At 58.2% G+C, this 22,576-nt stretch overlaps 3 protein-coding genes across 6 annotated transcripts; 2 read left to right on the forward strand and 1 right to left on the reverse strand.

The window, feature by feature from the left end:
• Positions 1 to 1,134: 1,134 nt before the first annotated feature.
• On the reverse strand, positions 1,135 to 4,378 carry RHEX (regulator of hemoglobinization and erythroid cell expansion). Its single transcript, XM_075521845.1, has 5 exons — positions 4,174 to 4,378; positions 3,463 to 3,551; positions 2,363 to 2,476; positions 1,911 to 1,972; positions 1,135 to 1,580 (listed from the first exon to the last, which is right to left on the reverse strand). The coding sequence occupies exons 1-5, from the start codon at positions 4,188 to 4,190 to the stop codon at positions 1,374 to 1,376; spliced, it is 489 nt and encodes a 162-aa protein (XP_075377960.1). The 5' UTR covers positions 4,191 to 4,378; the 3' UTR covers positions 1,135 to 1,373.
• Positions 4,379 to 11,633: 7,255 nt separating this feature from the next.
• CTSE (cathepsin E) lies at positions 11,634 to 14,341 on the forward strand. Its single transcript, XM_075521744.1, has 7 exons — positions 11,634 to 11,751; positions 12,710 to 12,828; positions 12,927 to 13,126; positions 13,384 to 13,506; positions 13,599 to 13,740; positions 13,847 to 13,945; positions 14,177 to 14,341. The coding sequence occupies exons 1-7, from the start codon at positions 11,634 to 11,636 to the stop codon at positions 14,339 to 14,341; spliced, it is 966 nt and encodes a 321-aa protein (XP_075377859.1).
• A 2,013-nt stretch (positions 14,342 to 16,354) lies between these two features.
• Positions 16,355 to 22,055, forward strand: RAB7B (RAB7B, member RAS oncogene family). Of its 4 annotated transcripts, none has more exons than XM_075521746.1 (7): positions 16,355 to 16,519; positions 18,020 to 18,345; positions 19,437 to 19,498; positions 19,650 to 19,776; positions 20,069 to 20,284; positions 20,677 to 20,802; positions 21,287 to 22,054. In XM_075521746.1, exons 2-7 carry the CDS (start codon positions 18,172 to 18,174, stop codon positions 21,365 to 21,367), a joined length of 786 nt encoding a protein of 261 aa, XP_075377861.1. In that variant the 5' UTR covers positions 16,355 to 16,519; positions 18,020 to 18,171; the 3' UTR covers positions 21,368 to 22,054. The 4 variants fall into 4 exon arrangements, with proteins under 4 accessions (XP_075377861.1, XP_075377860.1, XP_075377863.1 ...); XM_075521745.1 differs by having other exon boundaries at positions 18,063 to 18,345; XM_075521748.1 differs by lacking the exon at positions 16,355 to 16,519 and having other exon boundaries at positions 18,028 to 18,443; positions 21,287 to 22,055.
• The last annotated feature ends 521 nt before the right edge of the window (positions 22,056 to 22,576 follow it).

Here is a 22,576-nt window from a genome sequence, read left to right on the forward strand (position 1 = left end):
TGATGGGAGGGAACCGGTCCCCCTTCGCAGCAGCGATTTGCCGCAGCAGAGCAAGGACAGCGAGCCCCAGCCGCAGGCAGGGCTGGCCGGGCAGCGGCTCTCCGAGACCCTGGGAGCATGAAGGTGACCTGACAAATGTAATCACTGACAAGCAGGGGAAGTAGCACCTCTGAGAAGATAACAGCCTTCCCAGCATATTCCGTTCACAATTCCAAGCTTATCTCTGCAAGCTAGAGAGCCCCCAACTCAGTTTTCTTAGAGAAAATTACAGTGCTGTACTCCGAGTCCCCTGGGAATTAAACCAATACCTAAGGAAAACGTGAAACGTGGTGTCAGACCACGGGGGGGACAGTGGCATGTGCCCCAACGAGGGCACCGACCCCCCTCCGAAGCTCTGCTGGGTGCAGGCACCACTTGGCTGGGGAGAGGCCAACTCCTGCACCCACGGCGTTCGGTACAGGGACAAAGCAGGAAAAGCAAAAGGTGTGAGACAGGGAATAGCATCCCTCCCCACAAGACACGGAAGGATTTGACTTGCCGACGCTCCCATGGAGACCTGTGGTCCAGACCTGTGCCCCTCACAGCCCAGAGGGACCAGCAGCCAGCCCAGATCCTCCAGCTGAGGAGGGGGGATATAAATCCCTGGGAAGCCCTGGGCCGTTTGCCAGCTGGGCTGATGACTACGGCCTTCAGCGGGGGGAGGAAACTCCCCGGCATGGCCACCGTCCTTCCCTGGCCCTGGCATCCCCCTGATGCGTGGCCGGGGGGGGGTCAAGCCACCCGTGCGGCCACCCCAGCCCCAGCGACAGCTCTGAGGGCAACGGGGACTTGGAACGATTTTGAGCATCAGAGGAAACGGGGTGCAGGGGAGGGCGATGAATCAGGGCTTGCCGGGCAGCGCGGGCAAAGCCGGTGGAGGAACTGTATTTAAAAGTATTTTATGACAGCGATCAGCAAAGAAAGCATCGCTCAGAGGAGATGCCAGCCAGTTTGGGTGGATATTTTGAAGACCACTGCATTTCCCTCCCCAAACTACATCCCATTTTGAGGGGCAGGGGGGGATGTTTCATTTGCTTTCATGAAACAAAAAAAGGGCCATCACATAAAACCGGAGAGCACGTTTCAGCCTCCCTGCGCCGTCCCACGCTCAGCAGCCTTCAGGAACAGTGGTGCATTTAAGTAAAATACCAAGCAAATTGTATCGGCGGGTTAGAGTGTTACAAGGAATAAAAGCTGGCAGGCGTCAGCCTGTGCCAGGCGCTGAGCGAGGCGAGGGGAAGGGAAAGCCCTGGTCGCACGGCTGCGAGGGCTTCGGGCATCTCCCCGTCCCGGTGGCCGTCTGACCCGAATCCCCGCCAGCAGCCTCCCGGGAGTCACAGCTTCACCTCGGTGTACTCGATGGACTTGGATGCCACGGGGCTGGAGCAGGTCCAGAAATCTGCTTTCCTCTTCTTTGGGTCCACGTTGACGTAGTCCGCCCCAGTCTTCATGTTCTCGTAGTCCCCGACGGAGCTGGGCGCGCGGCCTTTTCCCGGGAAGACCAGGGACGTGTAGTTGAGGTTTTCTTCTGAGCAAGGGCCCTGGAGAAGCAGACACGAACCCCAGGTCAGGCACCAGCATCCACCCGGGGTGGCTTTGCCCTTGCACCCGCACGAAGGCGCGCAGCCGTTCAAGGTGCTCGGGCCGTGCCCAGGGATGCTTCCCTCTAAATGGGGGACGTTGCGTACGGCAGGTGACAGCCATCGCCCCAGCCTCGCTGCCGGTATTTCGAGACGGTTCGATGCATTTGCCCTCCCCGTTGCTGCCCTGTGAGTCTCGAGCCGGGCAGGAGCCGTGCAGACACGGCACCGGCACCTCCGCTGCGGCGGCTGTGGTTGCTTTTGGCAAAGGCTGTCGGCCCGTGGACGTACCTGTGGGCAGGAAGGGCTGCTGTCCGAGTCCTCCGAGGTCTCTGAAGACGTGTCGCTGCTCCCTTAAAAACAGGAAACATTACCACCTCCATCGCTACTTGGGGGGGGGGGGGGGGGGGTTAAAGGAAAAAAATAATCAGGGAGAAAAAGCAAATGCACTCGAGAGTGAAAATTGAAAATCCAAAAAGCATCGGTGTGATCCCTCCCCTCTTCATCCCCCTGCCCGTGGGGAACTGGGCAGGGAAAGCCCGGAGGAGTCAGGAGGCGACTGGAATTGCGAGGGGCTGTCGCGCCTGCCCTTGGCCCGGCCGCTCGCTCCCTCTTCCACCCCCAGGCCAGCAGGCGAGGGCCTTCACAGCTGGTTAAGGAGGAGAGTATTGCACAAATGCAACGCCGTGCGCTTATATTCACGTGCCAGGACAAACCCCCCTTGCTGCAGGATCCCCCCTTACCCACGTAGGTTGGCCTTTGCACCCCTTCCCCTCCCGCCGAAGAGGTCGGACACTGCTGGGGCTGCGCTGCAGGGCTGCTGCTCGCCGGCTTGCCGCAGGAATGGCTGGCTGCAACTGAGAGGCGAGTTAGCTCCCTGCTCCAGCCCGAGACGCCGGCTGTGTCCGATGCACCCCCACGCACCATGCCGCACGGACCCCCCCGAGCCCCGAGCCCCAGCACTGCCCGCAGCAAAGCCAGTTCAGCGCAAGCCGCTGGCACGGCAGTAATTACCGTTATGTATTGGAGCGGGCAAGTATCTATCAGTTCAGTTGCTGAGATGATTAAGTGCGTGCCCCGTTCTCCCGTGATGAAAGATTCCAGTGTTAAATCACGCCCTCAGGGCCTCTTCCCGTGCAACTTCGAAATTAGTTTGACCCACGGGGCCAAGCAGGGCTCGTTTATGTACAAACGTGGGCAGCAGTTTTGCGTGAAAGATTTTCCTGCTGGAAATTGTAGCTTCATCTGAATTAATATTTTGCAAATGGATTCTGACGGTATTTTACTAACTTTACTAACAAGAGCAATAACAGAAAATGGTTTTGAACAACAAAAGGCTGTATAAGAATTAATATTTTTCAAATGGATTCTGATGGTATTTTACTAACTTTACTAACAAGAGCAATAACAGAAAATGGTTTCGAACAACAAAAGGCTGTATAACCCTGCCCGGTACTGCCCACGCCACTTCCAGCTGCTCGCACAGCGGCTGTCGGGGCGGCCTCCCCCGCCGCAGCCTGGCCCCCGGGCACGGCGCAGCGACGCTGGTGGACGATCCCTGCCCCGACCCGTTCCCGGCCCACGCCGGTGCCCGGCCCAGCCGGGGGTCCGGCGGGTCCCTGGGGGGGGCCCAGCTCCCGCCCTTGCCCTCCGTGGGCTCCGCAACTGCGCCGGTCGCTGCCCGGAGCGGGAGGGAGAACCAGACCCAGAACAAGGACTTGGTTGTGCTTTACAAACCGGGGGGTGTTTAAGCTTTGGGCAAATGACTTGCACTCTCTGCACTGGACGACTGCGAGTGGGAACGAGGAACGCAACAGGTAAAGCCGACAAGACAGTAAATTACCTATTTTCCTGCTGAGCATGATGTAAAGTGTCAGCAGGAGGAGAGCATACAGGACCAAGGTGACAGCTGAGATGGCAACAAGCACCCACCTGAACAAGAGAAAAATATTTTGCCTAAGTGAAAGAAAAAACCCAATTATTTTAAATCTTTCAGGTACTGTTTGGCTGCCATCGCTTCAAAGCATGTTTCAGAGCAAGTTTTGCTGGTACAGTTTGTCATTTTGCTTTCCGTCTTTAAGGCAACGTGCCCAAAAATTGCGGGCTTCATTTTCAAAAATGACTAGTGCTCCTTGCACTTCGTTTTTGGGTGCCCATCTTAAGAAGGGTTTTCAAAACCCTCATTGCCAGCGGGGGGGGGGGGAGCGCTTGCTGGAAGAGAGAAGTTACCAATATGGCTCCCGCCACCATCGCAAGCCCTTTCTGAGCCTCGCGCCTGTGTGTCTGCCAAAGGCGGCCATCCCGGGACAACCCGTCATTGTCCCCGGCGCAGCAAAAAGCAGGCGCGCCGTCGCCAGCGACGGGGGCTGCAGCATCCCCGCGCTCGCCCGCTGCTCCCACATCATCCCCGCAGAGCCCGGCCAAGCGCGGACGGAGAAACCGAGCAGAAAGGTGCCCCGTGGCAGCGGTCATCCTTCCGTCTCAGAGCATCTCCCTCACTGCAGGAGGGCTGCGAAGGGCCACCTGCGGCTCCAGCCCGCGGCGTTGTACTCACCACTCGCAAGTGCTCATCCTCCCTGCGAGGTGTCTCGGCGGTCGGCGAGATGCCCGGTGAAGCGCTGGAGGTCTCGGGGCGGGGGGGGGGGGAACAGAGAGAGGCAGCTAGCCCTGGTGGCAATGAACCAAAATGGTCCCATTGAGCTTCCCGCTGCTCCGCATCAACTGAAGATCAGGCTCACCACTTGAAAGCAGTGGCTTGACATTGCGGACGTAAAATAAAGGTACCCAGCCTTCCCTCTGCGCGAGGCTCTTACTGTACGTGCGATTCCTTCTCGTACGCGCCCCTTACACAGCCACAGACTCTCCCTGCCGTTATCAGTGAGCTTAACGGTTTTATACACTGCCGCCTCGGTCATATCTGATACTTGACTGGAGCTTCTGGGCTCCACCGCAGTGCTGATAGTAACAAGAACTGAAATTTATTCTTCTTGCTTTAATTCGCTCTTGTGTTTCTTTTTTTTTTTTTTTTTTTAAATCCACAAAAAATATTTGATAACTATAATCCGGAAAAAAAAACAAAAAAACCCCAGAAGAAAGTAACCAAAAGAAGGCCATGGGTTTGGTGTTGGCCTCTTGCATGGTCAAGATCCACCCAGAAAGGTCAGGGGCCCTCCAACACCTCTGCGTTTGAAACACCTCGGATTTAATTTTAGGTGAGCGCTTAAATCCTGTTGAAGTTAAGGGGACTTAAGGCACATAATTAGAAAACATATATGCCTGAACTGGGCCCCCTGGCTTGGGACTTTTGGCCATAATATTCAAGAGATTTATAATCAAGGACGGCAATCAGGGGCATGCATTTGGTGAGCTTTCACTTGCAAAAAAGCACTTTAAATTTTCACTCGATGCCTATATACTTACTGTTTATAAATGGCTAACAGGGAGGTTATCTTCAGCTAAAGCTTCGATACGATGATCAAAGGAGCCATAATAATATGATTGATAGGCTGATAGATAGGTTGATAGTTAGAGCAAAGGCATTATCCATCCTATGGATCAGATTCTATAATTTCTTCTACGACACATTTCTAGGAGTAATTCATCAAAAGCTTTTCCGATAGCCTCACCAATCTCCTGCAAAATTCCACTTACTTACCCAAACAGTTTGGCAACTGCCAAGCTAAAAGTCCCTTTCTTGCTGGAATTTTCCCCCTCCCTTATTGAACTGATCTGTCCCCAGATATCCTTCTCAAATGGCTGTCATTCTTAAATGGCTCATTTCCTATTGTGGGGCAGGAGATGCTGCTGCAGCAGATAACAATCTGAAAAATGAGCTGTTCAAAAGGAAATTGCAAAATAAGACCCAAATCCAAATATCAGTAGCAGGCAGCTTCTTTGCTGAGATGGGGTATGGCGAGATCGAAGAGGTGATATGCATATGCGTATTGAAATAATCTGTATTGAAGATAACAGCTAGTAAGATGCTGGCAGCACATGTACTTTTTTGGTGTATCAGGTAACTTGCTGTGAGCCTCCCTCCCTCCAGCCCCCAGGATATTAACCCTTTCTCAAGCAAGATGCCCTATTGAAATCAAGGCTTGTAAAGAGCTCCTACGCGGCTGGTTACTCAGTAGTGAATCCAAGACGTCTCCGCTCGACCTAAACGTAAGCAAAATCACGGGAATGCCTCAGATTATTTTAATCCCATTTGAGTCAGGCCTTGCTGCCCCAAGTTAGGGCTAAAGCTCAGGCTGGCCGCGATGCACGCCTGCAGGCATCCCTCGGGCGTGGACACCAAACCCAGCTCTCGTCCTGATGCCCCCTCTGCTTTCCGAGGCATCGCGTGCAACGGCCGGTGGCGTGCAATATCGAGCAGCGTTTTACCTGGGGGAGCAGAGCTTTCCGCACCTTCCCTTTTGCGCAGGACTGGGGCAGCCGGGGCCTCGGAGGGAGCAGGAATTAAGAACGTTTCGGCAGCATTTTTGGTGGCCGTGCAGCCCCAGGGGTCCAGCAGTGCAGAAGCGCTCGCCAGCTCGGTGCCGGATGCGGTCTCAGTCTACTCCGATGGTGATGGCAGGAACGAGCCCACACGAGGTTCCATGACGCTTCCCCTCTGTCAACTGGCTCATTTAAATATATTTGGGTGTTTCTCTGCTGTTCTGCAGCCACTTCTGCTCTGGGGTTGGGGACGCTGCATCCTCCCAGGCAGTTCTCCCTCTTGCTCCATCTTCCAGCAGCTTTGTGCTAAAATGCAGCTGAGCTTTGGTGGAGCAAAGAGGTCTCCGAGGGCAGAGCGCGCTGCCCAGCAGCAGTGGAGCTGGCTCAGCCCTGAGCAACTCAGTTGCCACCCAAAAAGTGCTCTGGGTGCTTCCAAGTAAAAGTCTTCTGTAGGGTAAAACATTTAAAATCGTAAGGGACATGGTCCCCGAGCCTGGCATGGCCTGGTGTCTGCTGGGGGTGAATGGGTCTCCACCTGCCCATTTTCTGGAAGAATTTTCTGGTCGGTAGTAACTTGCGGTATCGCTTAATAACAGCGGGGCGCAAACGGCACACTGGTGGATCCGCTCTCATCGGTTCGCAGCAGATTTGGGGAGCGCTGGGCCACGGCTCCGCAGGAACCGATTTTGCAGCTCTCACGCTGAGACAGCGTTTTGGTGCTGGAGATGCCCTGCAGCAGCCTGACCCCTCTTGTGCTTCTTCCCCGGCAGGAGATGGGCAGGGAGCGAGGGGTCCCTGACTCCCGGGGTCGGTGCCCGCTGGCATTTAAACATCTCCGTCACCCCCACGCTCCCGTAGCGATCCTCTCCCGGGGAAATAACAACCTCGCATCTCAGTGAATCCCCCCGGCCTTTCTAAAGGCAAAGAGAAGACGGGCTCCTGAGAAACTCCACGTACCCTCAGCTGCCAGGCGCTGTCGGGGTTCGTCCCCAGGAGCTGCAGCACAAGCTGGGGTCCCCGCCGGGTCCCCGCCGTGGGTCAGGCGCTGCCCACATTTCCCCCCATCCCCTGGGTCTGCGGGGACCACGCCGTCCATCAGCTCTGTCACAGGGGGATTTTAGTCCTGCTTTCCCCACAGCTTCTGTGCCACAGGTAAATATTTAACTGCAGCTTGCTTGTTTTTATTTATTTTTTTTTTTTAAGTGAGTGTTTGCTATTGCAGGGTTTCACTCTTTCAAGTGCTCGGTGATGTATAAACAGATTAACAGGTGGAAAAAGTATTTGATAACAGAAAAAAGGCTTTTCAGAAAATGCTACTTGGGTGTGATTTGAATCAGAGCTAATCGTGGAAGTGGCTAAACTAAAGGAAATACAAAAAAAGAACACAGATAACGTATTTTTAGCCTGAGAGCAGGTTTCTTAAAATGAGTGAAGCGCCGTACGTTGAGCTGGCACGAGGCATGTTTTCTGCACAAGGTCATAACCTATTTTCAACGCTTCTGAGGGCAAGTATGTAAAGCTGGACGGGGTAAGATATGCTTTATGACAGCTACTGCCTGGAAGTAATACAGGACTATACATAGGCCATATATTATTTCTAAGAGCCGGGATGTTCCGGTAGCTGGCAGTCACGTTTCATTACATTTCTACTGAACGTAAGCGCTTTTTCTACTGTGTTATTAACAAGACGCATCCAAAGGCCCCCAGCCTGATAGAGAATTCCGCATGTTTTGCTCGGTCGCTCCGGGCTCTCTCCGGCTCACCAGGAGGTGCCGTCCAGGCAGCACCGGCACCCCGGGCGCAGGCAGACGGGCAGCGGCAGGCAGGGACGGGCAGCGGCAGGCAGGGACGGGCAGCGCCGTGGCTGATCCCTGCCCAGGCGAGGGGCACCCTGCATTGAAAATGGAGCAGCTCCCACGTCTGCGCATGCCGTGTGCTTCAAACATTGAGAAACAGCTGAACGTGCGCATGAAGCAAAGCCTTTTCTCCCAAATTTCTGGACAAATATAGCCGAGCCTTGCATCGGCTCCCAAAAGAAAGAGAAAAAAAACCATTTTGTTAGACTTGAAATAAACTTTCGATTTGCCTTTAAGAGACTGGGTTTTAAAATTACTTTTAAAACAACTAAATAAAAGTAGAACTAGATTTGCTTAACTTCAAAAATTTCTAAATGAAAGGTTTGGCCTCTTTATTTCTTTAAATCTTCATATTCTAACGCTGAATCTACTGTCACGAGTTTGCAGATTATTGTGATCCAATTGGGGATTTTTTTCCACTAAATAAACTATTTCGCTTAAAGTATTCGGCTTGTCTGGGCTACAGCTCATACTCACGTTTATCTCAGAAGCCCAATGACCCTTCAGGCTGGATTTTCTCACAGGATTTTCAGGTTATAAACCATGTCCATAACATTCGACTCGCTGCTTTCAGCTGATCTGGCACTTGCTGCAGTGGGTTTTGTTTTAGGAAGTTGGTTTTTTTTAAATCCCTTCTATGAATATATGATTAGGACGAGAAGGGAAGCCGGTACATTCAACTGCATCTTAAAAGGGAAATAGATAATAACAACTTTGTATAAAAGCTACTCAGTAAAAAATACTGCAGCCACCAACCTGGGCACGGGGAAATGCAGGGAATTTGCGCTTGACTTGGAAAAAAGGGCTGCATCTGCCATCAAGGCGGACTCTGCGATGCTCCGCGTCTCCACGCTCGCGCCAAAGAAACCTTTGATGCGATTTTTGAAGCCTAAGCTCCCCGCGAAGGCACGGGGAGGAGGAGCCCGGCAGCAGCTCCCGGGGATGCAGAGGCGAGACCCCGCAAGAGGAGACACAAGCCGGCTCTTTCGCAGGGTTTCAGGTGGCTGCGTTGGGCTGACGGCCCCGCCGGTACCTGTGCCTCACAGGCGAGGACTTTAATTTCCGGGGGCGAGGACTTTAATTAGATAAAATGGACTAACTGAGATAAATGGAAAATTGATTAGCACCGTGCTAAGGGTAGAAACCCCGTTAATTACATGCACGGTGCTCACTGGGTAGAACACCTCCCGTTGTGGTGCCCGTGACCAGTTACTGTAGCGCCCTAAACATGGAAAAAACCCACAAGCCGCGTGTCTGAGAGATGGTGGCAGCGAGAGAATCCTCGCCTCCCCCCGCTCATATCTGAAGGCTTTATTTGTTCATTAGCATTTTTCATTTGCATTCACAGAGGCTTAATGAGACGGCCATCCTGTGTTAAACAAAAATCAGCCGCTGGGGAAGAGCCCATTAGTGGCTGTAAGGCAACATGTAACTGTCTGCCATGCAAGGCGCTTCTTCCAGACCGTGCTTTGATGACACTGACTGCCATTGCAAAGGGAAAGTTGTAGATTCCTGAGCAGTTCATCACTGCTAATTAGTCTTTGCCTTTTAAAGTTTGTTCAGCAGCTGCCCGATGCTACGAACGCATCCCTTTCCTGCACCCCTCCCCGCAGCCCTCGGGGTGTGGGGCACCCCACGGCCGCGGGCAGGTCCCCGGGGGCGGCTGTGGGGCAAAGGAAAGGGGAAACGCTCCCCCGATGCATTTGGGGGGGATTTTCCACCAGCTCAGCTGGGCCGTGTGGTTTCCAGTGGATAAGGGGCTGGTGCTGGGATGGAGACCCCATTCTGATCCTGCTGCGGGACCTTCACCGCCCCCAAAAGTGGCCGACACAACGCTGTGGCCAGCGCCCGGCAGGTCCCCATGTGCCGTCCTGCTCTGCTGCTGCCAGCCCCTCGCCCACAAAGACAAACTTGACCCCGATACACTCGCTCTGCCTCGCCTGGGACGTGGCCAGTGATTCATTGCCACAGCCAAAGCCCCATGTTGACATTGAAAGGGGCGTTATCGTGGGTGCTGGTGCGCCGGGGCGAGGGTGTACCTGTTGGTATAAGAACAACGCCGCGGCGCTGCCCGCACCCGCAGATCCCGGCCGAGGCCAGCGCTGCCGCCGAGCTGCCGATATGAAACGCCTCCTCCTCCTCGCCATGCTCTGCCTCTCCCTGGCCAGTGGCTTGAAAAGGTAAGGGGGTCCCCAGGGTGCACCCCAGCTCCCTGGGCTCTCGGAGGGGCTTCGTTCCCAGGGTTCTGCCAGCGCCGAGCGATGAGCAGGCAGAGCCGAGCTCCCCTGGCACAGACACTCTGTGGCTGCACGGGAGCGTGGGGACCAGGCGGGGACCGCGCGAGGCTTTGCCGGTTTGCTCCCATTGGACCATCGGCTCCGTGGCCATCTCCATCCCTCTGGGCAGACCCCGCCGGCGGCAGTGGGCTGCGGCGAGATCTGCAGGATGAGCTGCCAGCTGCAGCCGAGGGCTGTGCAAACATCCAGAGCAGAAAATACGGGCATGAAGTCCCCTCTCCCAGCCTGAGGGTCCTTTTCCATCAGTCGTGTTGAGCTCCTGCCCAACCCATTGCTGCGAGCAGGCCACTGCTGCGGAGTGCAGGCTCTCCTGCCAGCTCTGCCCTTGGTTTGCTGCCTCCTAAAAGAGACCGAGTCCCCCGTTTCGCTGTGCCTTGGCTAGAAAGCATGGCAGCGGGGGACGCAGGGAAGCGCGCTCTGGACCTGCACGCTGGTGGCACTGGGACCCTCAGGGCGGCCATGGGGGCTGCAGGACATCGTGGCATCCGTGGCCCTGGGCGAGTGACCGGGACCCTTGCTCCCCCAGGGTGCCTCTGACGCGGCACCGCTCCCTGCGGAAGTTGCTGCGGGACCGTGGGCAGCTCTCCCACTTCTGGAAAGCCCACAAGCTGGACATGGTCCAGTACAGCGAGGACTGCACTGCCTTCACGGAGGCCAACGAGCCTCTCATCAGCTACCTGGACGTAAGTCTGGCAGAACCAAGGGCTGGGGGTACCGAGTCCCAGCAGCGTGCCGCAGACATCCCGAAAGCACATTATTTTGCATAAGCGGTCCCCAATGCCCAAATGCTGCCCATAAAGGCCAGCCCTGCTAATGGAGCCTGCCTGCAGCCAGTGCCGCAGCCTGCCAGGGCTCACTGCCTGCCCGCTCCTGCCTGGTCCTTTGTTCCCCGGGAATGTGATGACGAGAGGGGACAAGGGACCGCATTCACGGCAGGCGCTGCCTGCTGCGCTCCCCGAGCCCGCAGCGCTCTCAGGCACAGGGCAGGAAGACAGATTTCCTCCAAAACCAACACGTGTCACACGCATCCGAGAAGACCCCGCCACAAAGGACCCACGGCCAGAGGTGGAGGGTGTTCCCCAGGCTCTTCCCCTTCCCCGGCAGCGTGAGGGTCCTGTCCCCAAAGCCCCTGCCACTGTTTGCAGCCCACTGATGAGGGTTCCCTCGGGGCCCGGCCTTCTCCCTGAATCTAGCAGGAAGAGGATGGAGCCCACACCCACCGTCCTGCCTTTTGTTCTTGCCTTGCTTTGTTGTTCCTTAAATATTTGGCTCCTATATTTCACCTGGCACGATGCGGCCGTGACAGATCAAACACTGGCCCGGTGCCAGCCATCCCCTGCACCGAACCCCATCAGTTCTCTGCAGACACCCCTTTGCCGGGATTTCTTGGCATGCCAACGGCTAACAGCTCTGTTCTTTGCTAGATGGAATATTTCGGGCAGATCTCCATCGGGACCCCCCCCCAGAACTTCACCGTGGTATTCGACACAGGCTCCTCCAACCTCTGGGTGCCGTCCATCTACTGCGTCAGCAAAGCCTGCGGTGAGTAGGGGCTCCTCGACCGGCTGTCCCCGTCCCGGCTGGCTGCAGTGGGACCCTGGGTGACACCCCCAGGGTGGCCCCAGGGAGGCTGTGGGGTCACCAGCACACACAGCCCAGGGACCTTGGGGGGACCTCCCCACCCAGCTGAGCCCTCCAAGGCACCCGCAGATAACAGAAATCCGGGGGGCGAGCGGGGGGACCCTCGGCGGGTTTGTTTGCTCAGGCGCAGGCGGCGATCGCACCACCAGCACCCAGCGCCATCAGCCCGCGGGAGGTATCGGACGTGCTCTTTAGGCCATTCTTATGGGAGGGCCTTTAAACAAACAAGCAAAGATGATAGCACATAATAATATAGCTTGTCAGCAAGGGGCTGGGTGGCAGGAACAAGGCAGGCACAGAGACCACGGCGTGGCTCCTGGCCGGTTGCCCGGGGGCTCAGAGGGTGACAAGCACCGGGCTCGTTGGGGCTGTCAGCGATGAGCCGGCCCCAGCGAGTCCAGCCCTGCTGCCCCAGGACACGGAGCATCTCTGAGCAGCCCCAGGGCTTGTCAGATGCTTCCAACAGAGCCCGAGGGGAATTGAGGAAAAATAGCCGGATACAGCAGTGCCCGTGGGGCTGCTTCTGTCTGTAAAACAGGAACAGCAGCGCCAATCTTCAGGTCTCGTAAAAATATTGCACGAGCTAATCCCGCTCCCCTTAACGAACCTCACACCCTTCAGGCAGATTGAAATGGGGTAAGTTGTATCCCTCCTCGAAACACCAGCATGCCCTGTTGTCTCACGAGCAGCTCTTTCCCTCGGCAGCGTGCCTGTGTCGCAGGCATTTCGGCGATGCCACGTTGCCCCGTCAGTCTGGTCTGAGGCCGGTCGCTGCTGCCGGCCATGGCAGGGGCTCCTGGCATCCATGGCCGCGCAGATAAATAGCATTTCTGGTGATAGCTCCCATCTCCTTCCCCAGCTGAGCATGCCAAGTTTCAGCCGTCACAGTCCAGCACGTACCAGGCAATAGGGACCTCCTTCTCCATCCAGTACGGGACCGGCAGTTTGACGGGGGTCATCGGATCTGACCAAGTAGTCGTGAGTCATCTTTGGTTTCTCCTGCTCTGGACGACGTGCCTGGGACTTGCCTACAGACTCGGCATCACCGTCGAGCCTCCTCCTCCTCCTCCCCGCAGGTCGAGGGCCTCACCGTGAGAAACCAGCAGTTTGCAGAGAGCATCAGCGAGCCAGGAAAAGCATTCCTGGACGCCGAGTTTGACGGGATCCTGGGGCTGGCTTACCCCTCACTGGCCGTGGACGGCGTCACCCCCGTCTTCGACAACATGATGGCACAAAATCTGGTGGAGCTGCCCATATTCTCTGTCTACATGAGCACGTATGGACGCAGCTTTGCTCCAGGCTGTTGCTTAAACTCAAGCATTGCTTTTAGGGGGGAGGCTGCTAAAATAAGGATGTTTTACCGAGATAGTAAAGGTTTTTTTGGTAGCACGCCAAGCATCACAGACCTGAGGCCTTACAGGAATAAAGCAATGACCCTAAGCGTTTGTGGGAAGAGAGTGGGTATAAATCCAGCCGTTTAAAATGTGATGTAAAAGAGAGAAAATCCCTCACATCTCCTCCTCTTCCCTCCAGGAACCCCGAATCCTCCCTGGGAGGAGAGCTGCTCTTTGGTGGCTTTGATCCCTCTCGCTTCACGGGGACCCTGAACTGGGTGCCGGTCACCCAGCAAGGGTACTGGCAGATCCAGGTGGACAAGTGAGTGGTGCTGGGCAGGGAGGGAAGGGTTAGACCGGGACAGGGGAGCAGGGCGAGCCCCTCTGGTCCTTCTCTCTTTCCTCCTCATCCAGCATCCAGCTGGGTGGGACAATGGCTTTCTGCATGAACGGCTGCCAGGCCATCGTGGACACCGGGACGTCACTCATCACAGGTCCCACCAAGGATATAAAAGAATTGCAAAACAATATTGGTGCCACGCCTGTGGACGGAGAGGTGAGAGCGAGGGTGGGGAGAGGCGGGGGCAAAGCCCTGGCCCCCCACGCTGCCAGGAGGGACGTCCCGTGGAGCAGCACCGCTGAGCAGCCCGGCTCTTTCGCAGTATGCCGTGGAGTGCAGCAACCTCAACGTGATGCCCGACGTGACCTTCACCATCAACGGGCTCCCCTACACGATCAGCGCCCAGGCCTACACCCTCATGGTACGGCCGCGGCTCCGCCGGTGCCGCCGCCCCCAGTTCCCATCCGCTGGGTTGGAAAAGTGGCTCTGGAGACAGAGGTGGCCCTGAGCCACACCGGGAGCTAAGCCGCGTGTCCCGGTGGGTGACGAGCCCACTGCTTCGTGCACGGGACCCGCGGTCACCATTCCTGCGTGTTTCCATGTGCACGAGGCTCTCGGGTTCGTCCCCAGCTTTGCGCTTCTCCTTCCCCAGGAGTACAGCGATGGCATGGCCTTCTGCACCAGCGGCTTCCAGGGGATGGACATCGCCCCTCCCGCTGGACCCCTCTGGATTTTGGGTGACGTTTTCATCCGTCAGTTTTACTCAGTCTTTGACCGTGGAAATAACAGGGTGGGGTTGGCTCCTTCTGTCCCTTAGGGCTGCGGCATCCTATGGGGCAGGAGGGGAACGGAGCCACCGGGCTGGTGCCCTCGGGCAGGGCAGGGGATTTCACCACTGCATCAGTGTCCCCGGAGGTGATGAAGACACCCAGGGACCGCAGCTGAAGAGCCCAGCAGAAGTTCGGTCCACGCCAGGAAGCCATTTAATAATAAATAAAAAAATGTCTTGAGCAGCTCTGTGATCTGCTTCGCAGTTTCTCTTTTTTTAAAAATGTGTCAATAAAAGCTTTAGTAAAACAAAACCTGCCATGCTCGTGTTGTGATTAGCACAGCAGCAACCCTGCAGATCTCAGCTGGGATGCACTGGAGGGTTAAATCCTCCTTCCCTGGCCCCTGCCCTCCTCCCCGGCGAGCTAAAAGCCCCGGTGCACCCACGGCACTGCCGGGGCTGCATGCTCGGTGCTACCGGAGCCTCCCCGCTTTGGAGGGAGCCTTGGTGGTGCAGGAGGTGCCGCTGGCCCCGGGCAGCGGTGGATCTGAAAGGTCGGCCTCTGTGGTCCTCAGCTGGGATTTCCACACCGGCAGAAGAGGACACTTTGCCCACGTAGAGCAGAAAGTCCCGAGATGCGGCTCTCTGGGCATCCCCGAGCTCCCTGCCGAGCCCGAGGCGACGGCTGCGGGCAGGGGCAGGGCAGGGGCCGGGGGAGCAGCGAGTTCACCGGGAAAATGCGTCGCTTCAGCAGGCTGAGCTGGCGCCGATAAACAAGAAGGTGACCGTGAGACCAGAGAGACCCTGGGGCTCTTTCTGTGCCACAAAACTCCTGGAACAACTGGTGATTTCCACTGAATTTTGCTTTGATCCCTGGGGCACTTGCAAAGACGAGGGGGTTGGTGGGTGCGCAAAGCGAGAGGGGGCAAACCAGCCGCCGAGCTCTGCAGCCAGCGGCCACGGGCCGGGCTGGCTCGGAGGGCGGTGGGGGCTGGGGGCTGCGGGGGGCTGCTGGCCACGGGGCTCCCCGTGAATCACTGCAGCGCATGTGACTCGCTGACAGCGCAAGGGATGCGGGAGAAAGCATGAGCAATCGCGGCTCATGCATGATGCATCCCGAGACACGCATGGAAGGTAGTGAGAAAGGGAAGCACAGAGAAGGGTTATTTTTATCTGTGCCTTTTGCTCAGTTTTCCTGGCCGACACTGAAGCAACGCCCTGCAGCAGGCTGGCGTCGAGGTGCCAGGGTCCCCTCTTTGCCAGACTGGAGCAGCCTTCAGGGTTGGGTCTGAGAGCGCTGGAAAATTCAGATCTGGTTGTAAACTTTGCGGCTCAGCCTTGTCGTTTGCAATAGAAGAACATATCCGCCTTAGAAACATTGATTGTGCCACTGACCAACATATGGTTTCTGTAACCGGTTCCCGTATTGACTTCACCTCAGCCGTGCTTTCCCCAGGCACTGCGCAGATAAGGCGTGGGGGCAGCTGGACAAAGGTCTCCCCTCCCTCTTCCAGCTTAACTCTTAGCACACCGAGGTGCTGCTGGGCACCAGCCCATCAGTGCAGCCGTAGGCACTGGGGGAGCATCCAGCTTCCCCAGCACGACAAGGGACCACCTGGTGTCCCCGAACACCGGCCGGCAGCGAGAGGTGGCCCGGCCTGGACTCGAGCAGGGCTGCTCCGGTACCGTGTGCTCTTGGGATCCCAGAGCATCCCACGTCCTCTCGGACGGTCTCGGGGGGTCCGCTCCAGCCCTCCTCGCCACGCACAGCGGATGCTCAGGGGACGTTGCTCCAGCGAACACCGAGCATCCCGATAGGGAGCAACCGGGCTCCCTCTGTCCCCCGGGGATCAGAGGTGGCCGAACAGCCGTAGGGAACAGTTTAGTCATTTGGGCGCCTTTTGCTTTCTTCCCCTTCCCTCGCTCTCACTGCCCTGCGAGCCTCGCCGCAGGGAACAGCCCATCCTCTCCTTGTCCACACGAGCCTTTCCTCTGGACGTGGCAGTCCTCAGTCTGTGTTTCATCATCTCCTAGCTGCAAGATCTTCCTCATAGTCACAGGGCACAAAACACACGCTTTTGTCCTCAGAATTGCTGACTTGGCGAAGCAATCGGGACAGGATTGTAGCTGTGGTTGCAGGAGCTGCTGAGCAACGTCTTGGCCATCACCCCCTCTACACCACCGCTCCCACTGCCTTCATCGGGGGCGAAGCTCACGCCAGGAGCGGTAAGGAGAGCAGGAGCTTTGGGAAAATCCCTTTTCTTGTGAAATCAAACAAAAGCTAGAGCCGGCGCTGAGCCCGGGCTGGGTGCCCTAATGGGTAAGGCCCCTCCTGCCCGAAAGCAGAAGTGGCTGCAGGCATCAGCTGTAGCAACGCAACTGCAAACCCCATCTCCACCGGTGCGGAGAGGCATCGATCATCTGACCGGGTGAGCAATGTCCATCTCACCAGGCTTGGAGGGACACGCAGAGAGGAATGAGGGCAGAAGTAGTCGAGGGGGAGGTTGGACAACGAAGTCTCGCTGCAAGGGCAAAGGTGAAGCAGCACGATGAAAATAGGTTGAAAACAGGGATTAGGAGAGACCTGCTGCGGGGAAACAGCCTTTTACCCACCGCCGGTGAGAACTGGCTCAGGTGCTTCTCCTGCCTCATCCCAGCTCCTCCCTGTGCTTGCCCCGTGGGGGGAAAAAACAGATTTTTCTGGCCAGACAGGTCCCAAAATTACACCTGGGAAGGAGGAGGAGGAAGGTTTGTCCTGCTGAGTGCAGCGATCTTCCTTGAGATCCCATAAGGGATGTCTACAGGAAAAAAAAATTCTGCAAAAATGAGGGCAGCCGGTGGCAAAGCAAAAGCCGGCGGCCTCGGAGGGACCCCACGCCACCGGCGGCTGTTGTTCAGGGTGAGGGAGCCAGGAGGGTTGACAGATGGGGTCACACCCCGCTCCCGGTGCAAGCCCCAAACCCTATCGAATGCTTGGCAAAAGCTCAGGACCTGCACGTGCATGCTGGGGAGCTCAGCTCTGCCTTTGCAGCCAGGGCCAAGCAGGTTTTCCCATGCCAAAGAGCCGCGGCACCAGCCTGATGCTCAGAGAGATGGCCAGAGGCTTCCTCGGTTGCTCCATGGTGGCAGCTGAGATCCCCAAAATCCCACTTGCCGGATGAACACATCCTCCTCCAGGACATCCCACCAGCTCTGGTTACTGGGGCTCCCATCCTGACATGGTCCCCCCTTTTGGGGTGCCTACGGGATGCTGGCTCTGGCCGTGGGTGCTGGGTGGGAGCCCCTAAGGACCGGGGGTTGTAGGGATGCGGCACAGGGTACCGAGGGGCTGCAAATGCTCCTGCTTCCCACCCTGCCCCTCTCCTCCTGCCTGCAAAAGGAGACGAAGCCACACAGAGCCCGCAGCCCCTCAAAGGGACCCTGCCCATCTGCTCCCCCCTCTCTGCGGGACTGAGCCCCCAGCCCCACCTCACCTGCCACCGTCCCCCCGCTGTCCCTGGCTGCCGAAGCCGCTTATCCCATCCCTCGCTATCGGAGCCGCCTGAGCAAAGTCCGGGGTGGCTCCCGCGGGCTCCAGGGATGCTGCTGATATCCCCGCCGGGGTTTTGTTCTCAGCCCTAAATAATCCCCTGGCAGAAACGCAGATAAGGGGTCCCGGGGAGGTGGGTAAAGGGTACCGGGGGACCCTGAGCAAGAGAAGAGCCAAAAGTCAATCCCAAACCCCAGCGGACGAGGGGACCTTGTTCTCTTTCCCCTGTCAGACCTCAAGCTGGGGAGCGCCCAGCAGAGCCCCGGAGCCGAGGAAAACGCTGTGACATCCCAGCACCCGCCCGCGGCTCCTCCGCCGGCTCCGGCAGGATCTCGGCCCCTTTCTGCTGATGTCACGGCCCGGGGCCCCACAGCCGCCTTCCCCGGGCGGCAGGCAAGCGGGAATCAGCGCCGGGGACGGCCGCCCTTTCCTGGATCCTCCTCTCTCGCCTCTTCCCTCCCCAAGACGCTGGCTGGAACGGAGCCGAGAGCCTTGGCCGCCCAGCAGACGGATGCCCCGGCAGGTGAGTGCACTGCCCTCCGGCCCCTCCTGCCCCCGGGGCTGCGGCCGAGACTGCAGCTGAGCCGGGGAGCCCTGGAGCAACAGCCAGCAGGCAAAAAGGTTGGGAAACTCCATTTTGAGTTTAAAACCGCCTGGCTTCTGAGAAATCTGTCCGGCGCTGGCAAAGAGACTGGAAAGTTTGTGCGTGCTGAGACACGATGCTCTGTCTGTGCCAAGGATGCTGCCCGCGGCCGGGCTGGGGTGGCAGAGGGGGTGCGGGAGAGCCTGGACCCCACGGCCGAGAGCCGCCCTGGCAGGGGCGATGTGCCAAGGGGGAAGGGCACAGAGCTGGCCAACGCATTGGGGAAAAATGCAGAGATGAGGCTGTCGGTAAGTGTTTCCATCTGCGCCTTGGCCGGCGCCGTGCCTGACGCTGTCTCAGCGGACGGGGCTGCTGAGACCGCCGGAGGATGCTCGTCCCGGCCCGGGGAGGGGGTTTGCTGGAGGTGCTCAGGGCTCCTGCCTCGGGATGGCCAGGCACAGAGCACTGGGGACACCAGGACATGGTGGGGATGCAGCCTGTGGGGAGCATTTCGGGGTGCTCCTGGGCTGGGCGGCATCCCTGCGCTGTGCTTCAGGCACCCAGGAAAAGCCCAGCCGGCCGTGGTCTTCTTTAATAAATGTCATTTTCCCCAGGACCCCCGGTGTGTGCCAGGTTTAGGGGGAGGGACTGCACTTTAGAGGAAGAGGGAGAGGCAGGGAAGTTGCTCACAGCTGCTTTTAATGGCGATGATTTGGCACGGTGGCGTGTCTGGACGTGCACCGGCACCTCGGGAGCTGGTCCCGGGCGGTGACGTGGGCCGGGCTCGGCACAGGGGTTTCTGCCCCCCCCCCCACCACCACCAGGACGCAAGCGCGGCAGGGTGCTGGCACGGCACGGACACGGTGCTGGCACAGTGCGGACACGGCGGTGTCTGGGGCCCTGGGACGGCCAGGGGGAGTGGGGAGAGGCTGTGGGGAGCAGCGGCTGCTCCCACACCTCCGCCAGCGCTGCGGGGCTCGCCGGGAGCCAGTCCCATCCCCGCAGCCGTGTGACCCCCTCTCGTCCCGCAGGGCCCATCCATGGACGCCAGCAAGAAGGTGGATCTGAAGATAATTATCATAGGAGCTCTGGGGTAAGGAGCAGTGCCGGCGATGGGAGGGAAGCCCCACGCGTGTGCTGGCCCGGGAGCCTGTGGGTGCACAGCCCCCGTCCTTGCTGCGACCGACCCCCTGAGCCCGGCTTGGCAGTGCAAATCCTCACCCGCGTCCCTTCCCTCCCACCAGCGTGGGCAAAACCTCCCTCCTGCACCAGTACGTGCACAAGACATTTTACGAAGACTACCGCACCACGCTGGGCGCCAGCATCCTGACCAAAGTCCTCGCGGTGGACAACACCCCCCTGAAACTGCAGGTGAGTGGGTCTGGGACTGCCTGGGGTGCCGGCCCCGACCCCGTGGGCAAGTGTATCCCACCACGTCCTGCTGTCCCCAAATGCCCACTGGTGTCACGAGGTGCAGGGCTGGATTTGCAGGGCTTGATTTTCAGCAGCTCTAGGCATCCATGAACTGTACTGAAATCCCACATGAGTTTTGGGGGGCTCAGCACTCCCTGAAGCTGGATCCCTGAGCTTAACAGAGCACAGGGCTGCAAACACCCGTGCCGCTTGTGTCATGTGTCTGTGCCCGTGCCCTTCTCTGCCCTAGATCTGGGACACAGGGGGACAGGAGCGATTCCGGTCCATGGTGTCAACCTTCTACAAAGGCTCGGACGGCTGCATGCTGGCCTTTGACGTGACGGACAGGGAGTCCTTTGAGTCCCTGGACAACTGGAGAGATGACTTCCTGGAGAAGGTCATTCCAAGGGAGCAAGATTTCCCCATGGTGGTGCTGGGCAACAAAATAGACATCTGTGATCGGCAGGTAAGGGCGGAGGAGAGAGAGCGGGGTGCGTAGATTGGGACGCCTTAGTGCCCCAACAGCTTACGAGCGCTGATCCTTCACCGGCAGAACCAGCCTGCTTCCGATGCTCACATGAAAACCAGGGCTCCCGGGCGAGGAGCTGCTGGGCACCCAGTGCTGCCGCCTCCCCCATGCCTCTCGGAGGGCATAAAGCAGCATTCCTCCGCTGCCCTTCGCAGGAGAGATTGTCCCCACTGAAGGCAGCAGGAATGAAGCATCTCAGATAGCTGCCTGCGCTGCCAGCACCCTGCCCTCACCCAGCAGTGCCTGGATGGGTGAGGAGGGTCCCCTCTGCCAACTCTCCAGCAGCCCTGGGCAGGGCAGCGTTGTGACTCCATCCGCCTTTCCCGCAGGTACCCAAGGAGATTGCCTCAGCCTGGTGCAAGGAGAAAGACATCCCCTATTTTGAAGTCAGCGCCAAGAACAACATCAACGTTGCCGAAGCTTTCGAGACCCTCGCGAAGCAGGCGTTAACAACGGTGAGCATCGCTCCCGCACCCAGCCTGTGCCCGCAGCAGGGATTCGGGTGGGAGCCGGACTCAGCCGCTCCCCCGGAGCTGATGCGACAGACCCCCACAGCCCACCTTCTGATGCAGAATATCTTCTGTTTATAACACGTAGGACAGCCCCAGGGAAGAGAAACGCATCGGTGTTTGATTTCTTAAAATAGATCTAAAACAAGTTAGAAAAGAATAAGAATTGCTATTTCTCTTTGCCCGTGCTGACGGGAACGGGGCACGTAGCACCGCACAGCGCGCCAGCACTGTCCTCTAGTGGCCATCCCACGGGGACCTTCGTGTCCCCACGCCAAGCAAGTGGGGTGGCCTCACTCCGGGTGGCTTTTCCCTGGATTTTGTCTTTAATCACGAATCGGGACTGAACCTGCGCTCCCCAGTCCTTTGGTCCGCTCAGGCTGACTCTGAGCTAACGCTACTCACCCTTTCTCTTCTCTTTTTTTTCCAGTATAAAGGGATTTTTGAGAGTTATTTAACCGACTCCATCAAACTCACTCCCAATGACAAGCCCAAGAAGAGCTGCTGCTGACCCCGGGCACGCTGCCACGCTCCGGGCTGTCCTGCGAGAGCATGGCCCAGCCGAGCACCCCACGATGCCCAAGGCTGGAGCCCTGCCCGGGAGGTCCATGATCTCCTCCTGCCCCAGCCCGGCCGCAGAGGTTGGCCAAGGACACAGGACGGCCACCGCTGGACACGCCAGGGCCAGCTGGCCGCACATCCCGGGACTTGCCGCTTCCCACGTCTCCGGAGCTGCTCTCCCAAACCAGCAGCCTCCCGAATCGCCACTACGTCGCGGTGGCCCTGTCCCCCTCCATCTGCTGCCATGTGACACCCGAGCGGGCGATCCCCCTGCGGTGACGGTGCCAGGGAGCAGGCAGTGCTCCTGATGCCTTGCCAGAGACCATGACCTTGGCCCCGCGGGTGACCCTTCCCAGTTCGTGGACCGGTGGCCCCGCGGCACTCACGGTGCTCACGGTGCGTACGGGCTGTCCTGGGGGAGGAGTGGGGCTGGTGGCCACGGCACAGGTCTGAGAGCAGACGGGCCCCCTCCCGGGGTCAGCCGCTGCAGATGTAACCGTTCCGTGCCTCAGTTTCCCCTGCTCTCATGCACACCCCCTGTCAAACACCCTTCCACCTCCCACCTCACTGGTGAGGATCCTCAGTAAAGCACTTTGTCAGGGATTCTTTTTTTAAAAAAAGGAAATTAAATATTTCATTTTTATTTATATATATGTGTCGGAAATGCTCCTGTGGTCTGGCAGCAGGAGGATGGGGTGGGGGCTCCGGGGTCTTGCGCCGTCCCATGGGCCATGCTCCAGCCTTTCCTCTGGCGAGGCCAGCAGCTCTGAGCCGGAGGATACATTTTGGGTCTGGATTTTTCTTCTAGTGCAAATTTTGGGTCAGGGGAGAGAGGAGGCTTGCGGGGCATCGTGCAAAGTGGGTGTGCAGTGGTGGCGCGGGGGCCTGGCCGGGGCGGCTGTCGGCAGAGGGAGCCCGCTGGGAGCCGAGCCGAGCGACCGCTTCCCTTCTTGCATCCATCCCGCTCTGGCTTGGGCACCAGGCACAGGCTGGGGCTGGCCAGAGAGGTGGCTGTGGCCACCCTGTGCCACCTTCCCTGCAGCCCTGGGAGCCGCATCCCTGGGGCTGCAGCACCCTGCTCGCTGCAGAGCTGGAGGGCTGCACGGACCTGGGGAGACCCCCCGCCGGGCACCCTGCCCCGTGGCTGCCCCGGCAGGTC

Source organism: Mycteria americana, chromosome 20, assembly GCF_035582795.1.
Source record: "Mycteria americana isolate JAX WOST 10 ecotype Jacksonville Zoo and Gardens chromosome 20, USCA_MyAme_1.0, whole genome shotgun sequence".
Classification (NCBI taxonomy): Eukaryota; Metazoa; Chordata; class Aves; order Ciconiiformes; family Ciconiidae; genus Mycteria; species Mycteria americana.

Coding starts and splice junctions, on each gene's coding strand:
- RAB7B (XM_075521746.1), top strand. CDS start 18,172: ATGTCACGGCCCGGGGCCCCACAGCCGCCTTCCCCGGGCGGCAGGCAA. Junction 19,499..19,649: donor ATTATCATAGGAGCTCTGGG/GTAAGGAGCAGT, acceptor CCCTCCCACCAG/CGTGGGCAAAACCTCCCTCC. Junction 19,777..20,068: donor ACACCCCCCTGAAACTGCAG/GTGAGTGGGTCT, acceptor TCTCTGCCCTAG/ATCTGGGACACAGGGGGACA.
- CTSE (XM_075521744.1), top strand. CDS start 11,634: ATGGAATATTTCGGGCAGATCTCCATCGGGACCCCCCCCCAGAACTTC. Junction 12,829..12,926: donor TCGGATCTGACCAAGTAGTC/GTGAGTCATCTT, acceptor TCCTCCCCGCAG/GTCGAGGGCCTCACCGTGAG. Junction 13,507..13,598: donor TGGCAGATCCAGGTGGACAA/GTGAGTGGTGCT, acceptor CTCCTCATCCAG/CATCCAGCTGGGTGGGACAA.
- RHEX (XM_075521845.1), bottom strand. Junction 1,973..2,362: donor GCAAAGGCCAACCTACGTGG/GTAAGGGGGGAT, acceptor CCTGTTTTTAAG/GGAGCAGCGACACGTCTTCA. Junction 1,581..1,910: donor GCAGCCCTTCCTGCCCACAG/GTACGTCCACGG, acceptor CTGCTTCTCCAG/GGCCCTTGCTCAGAAGAAAA.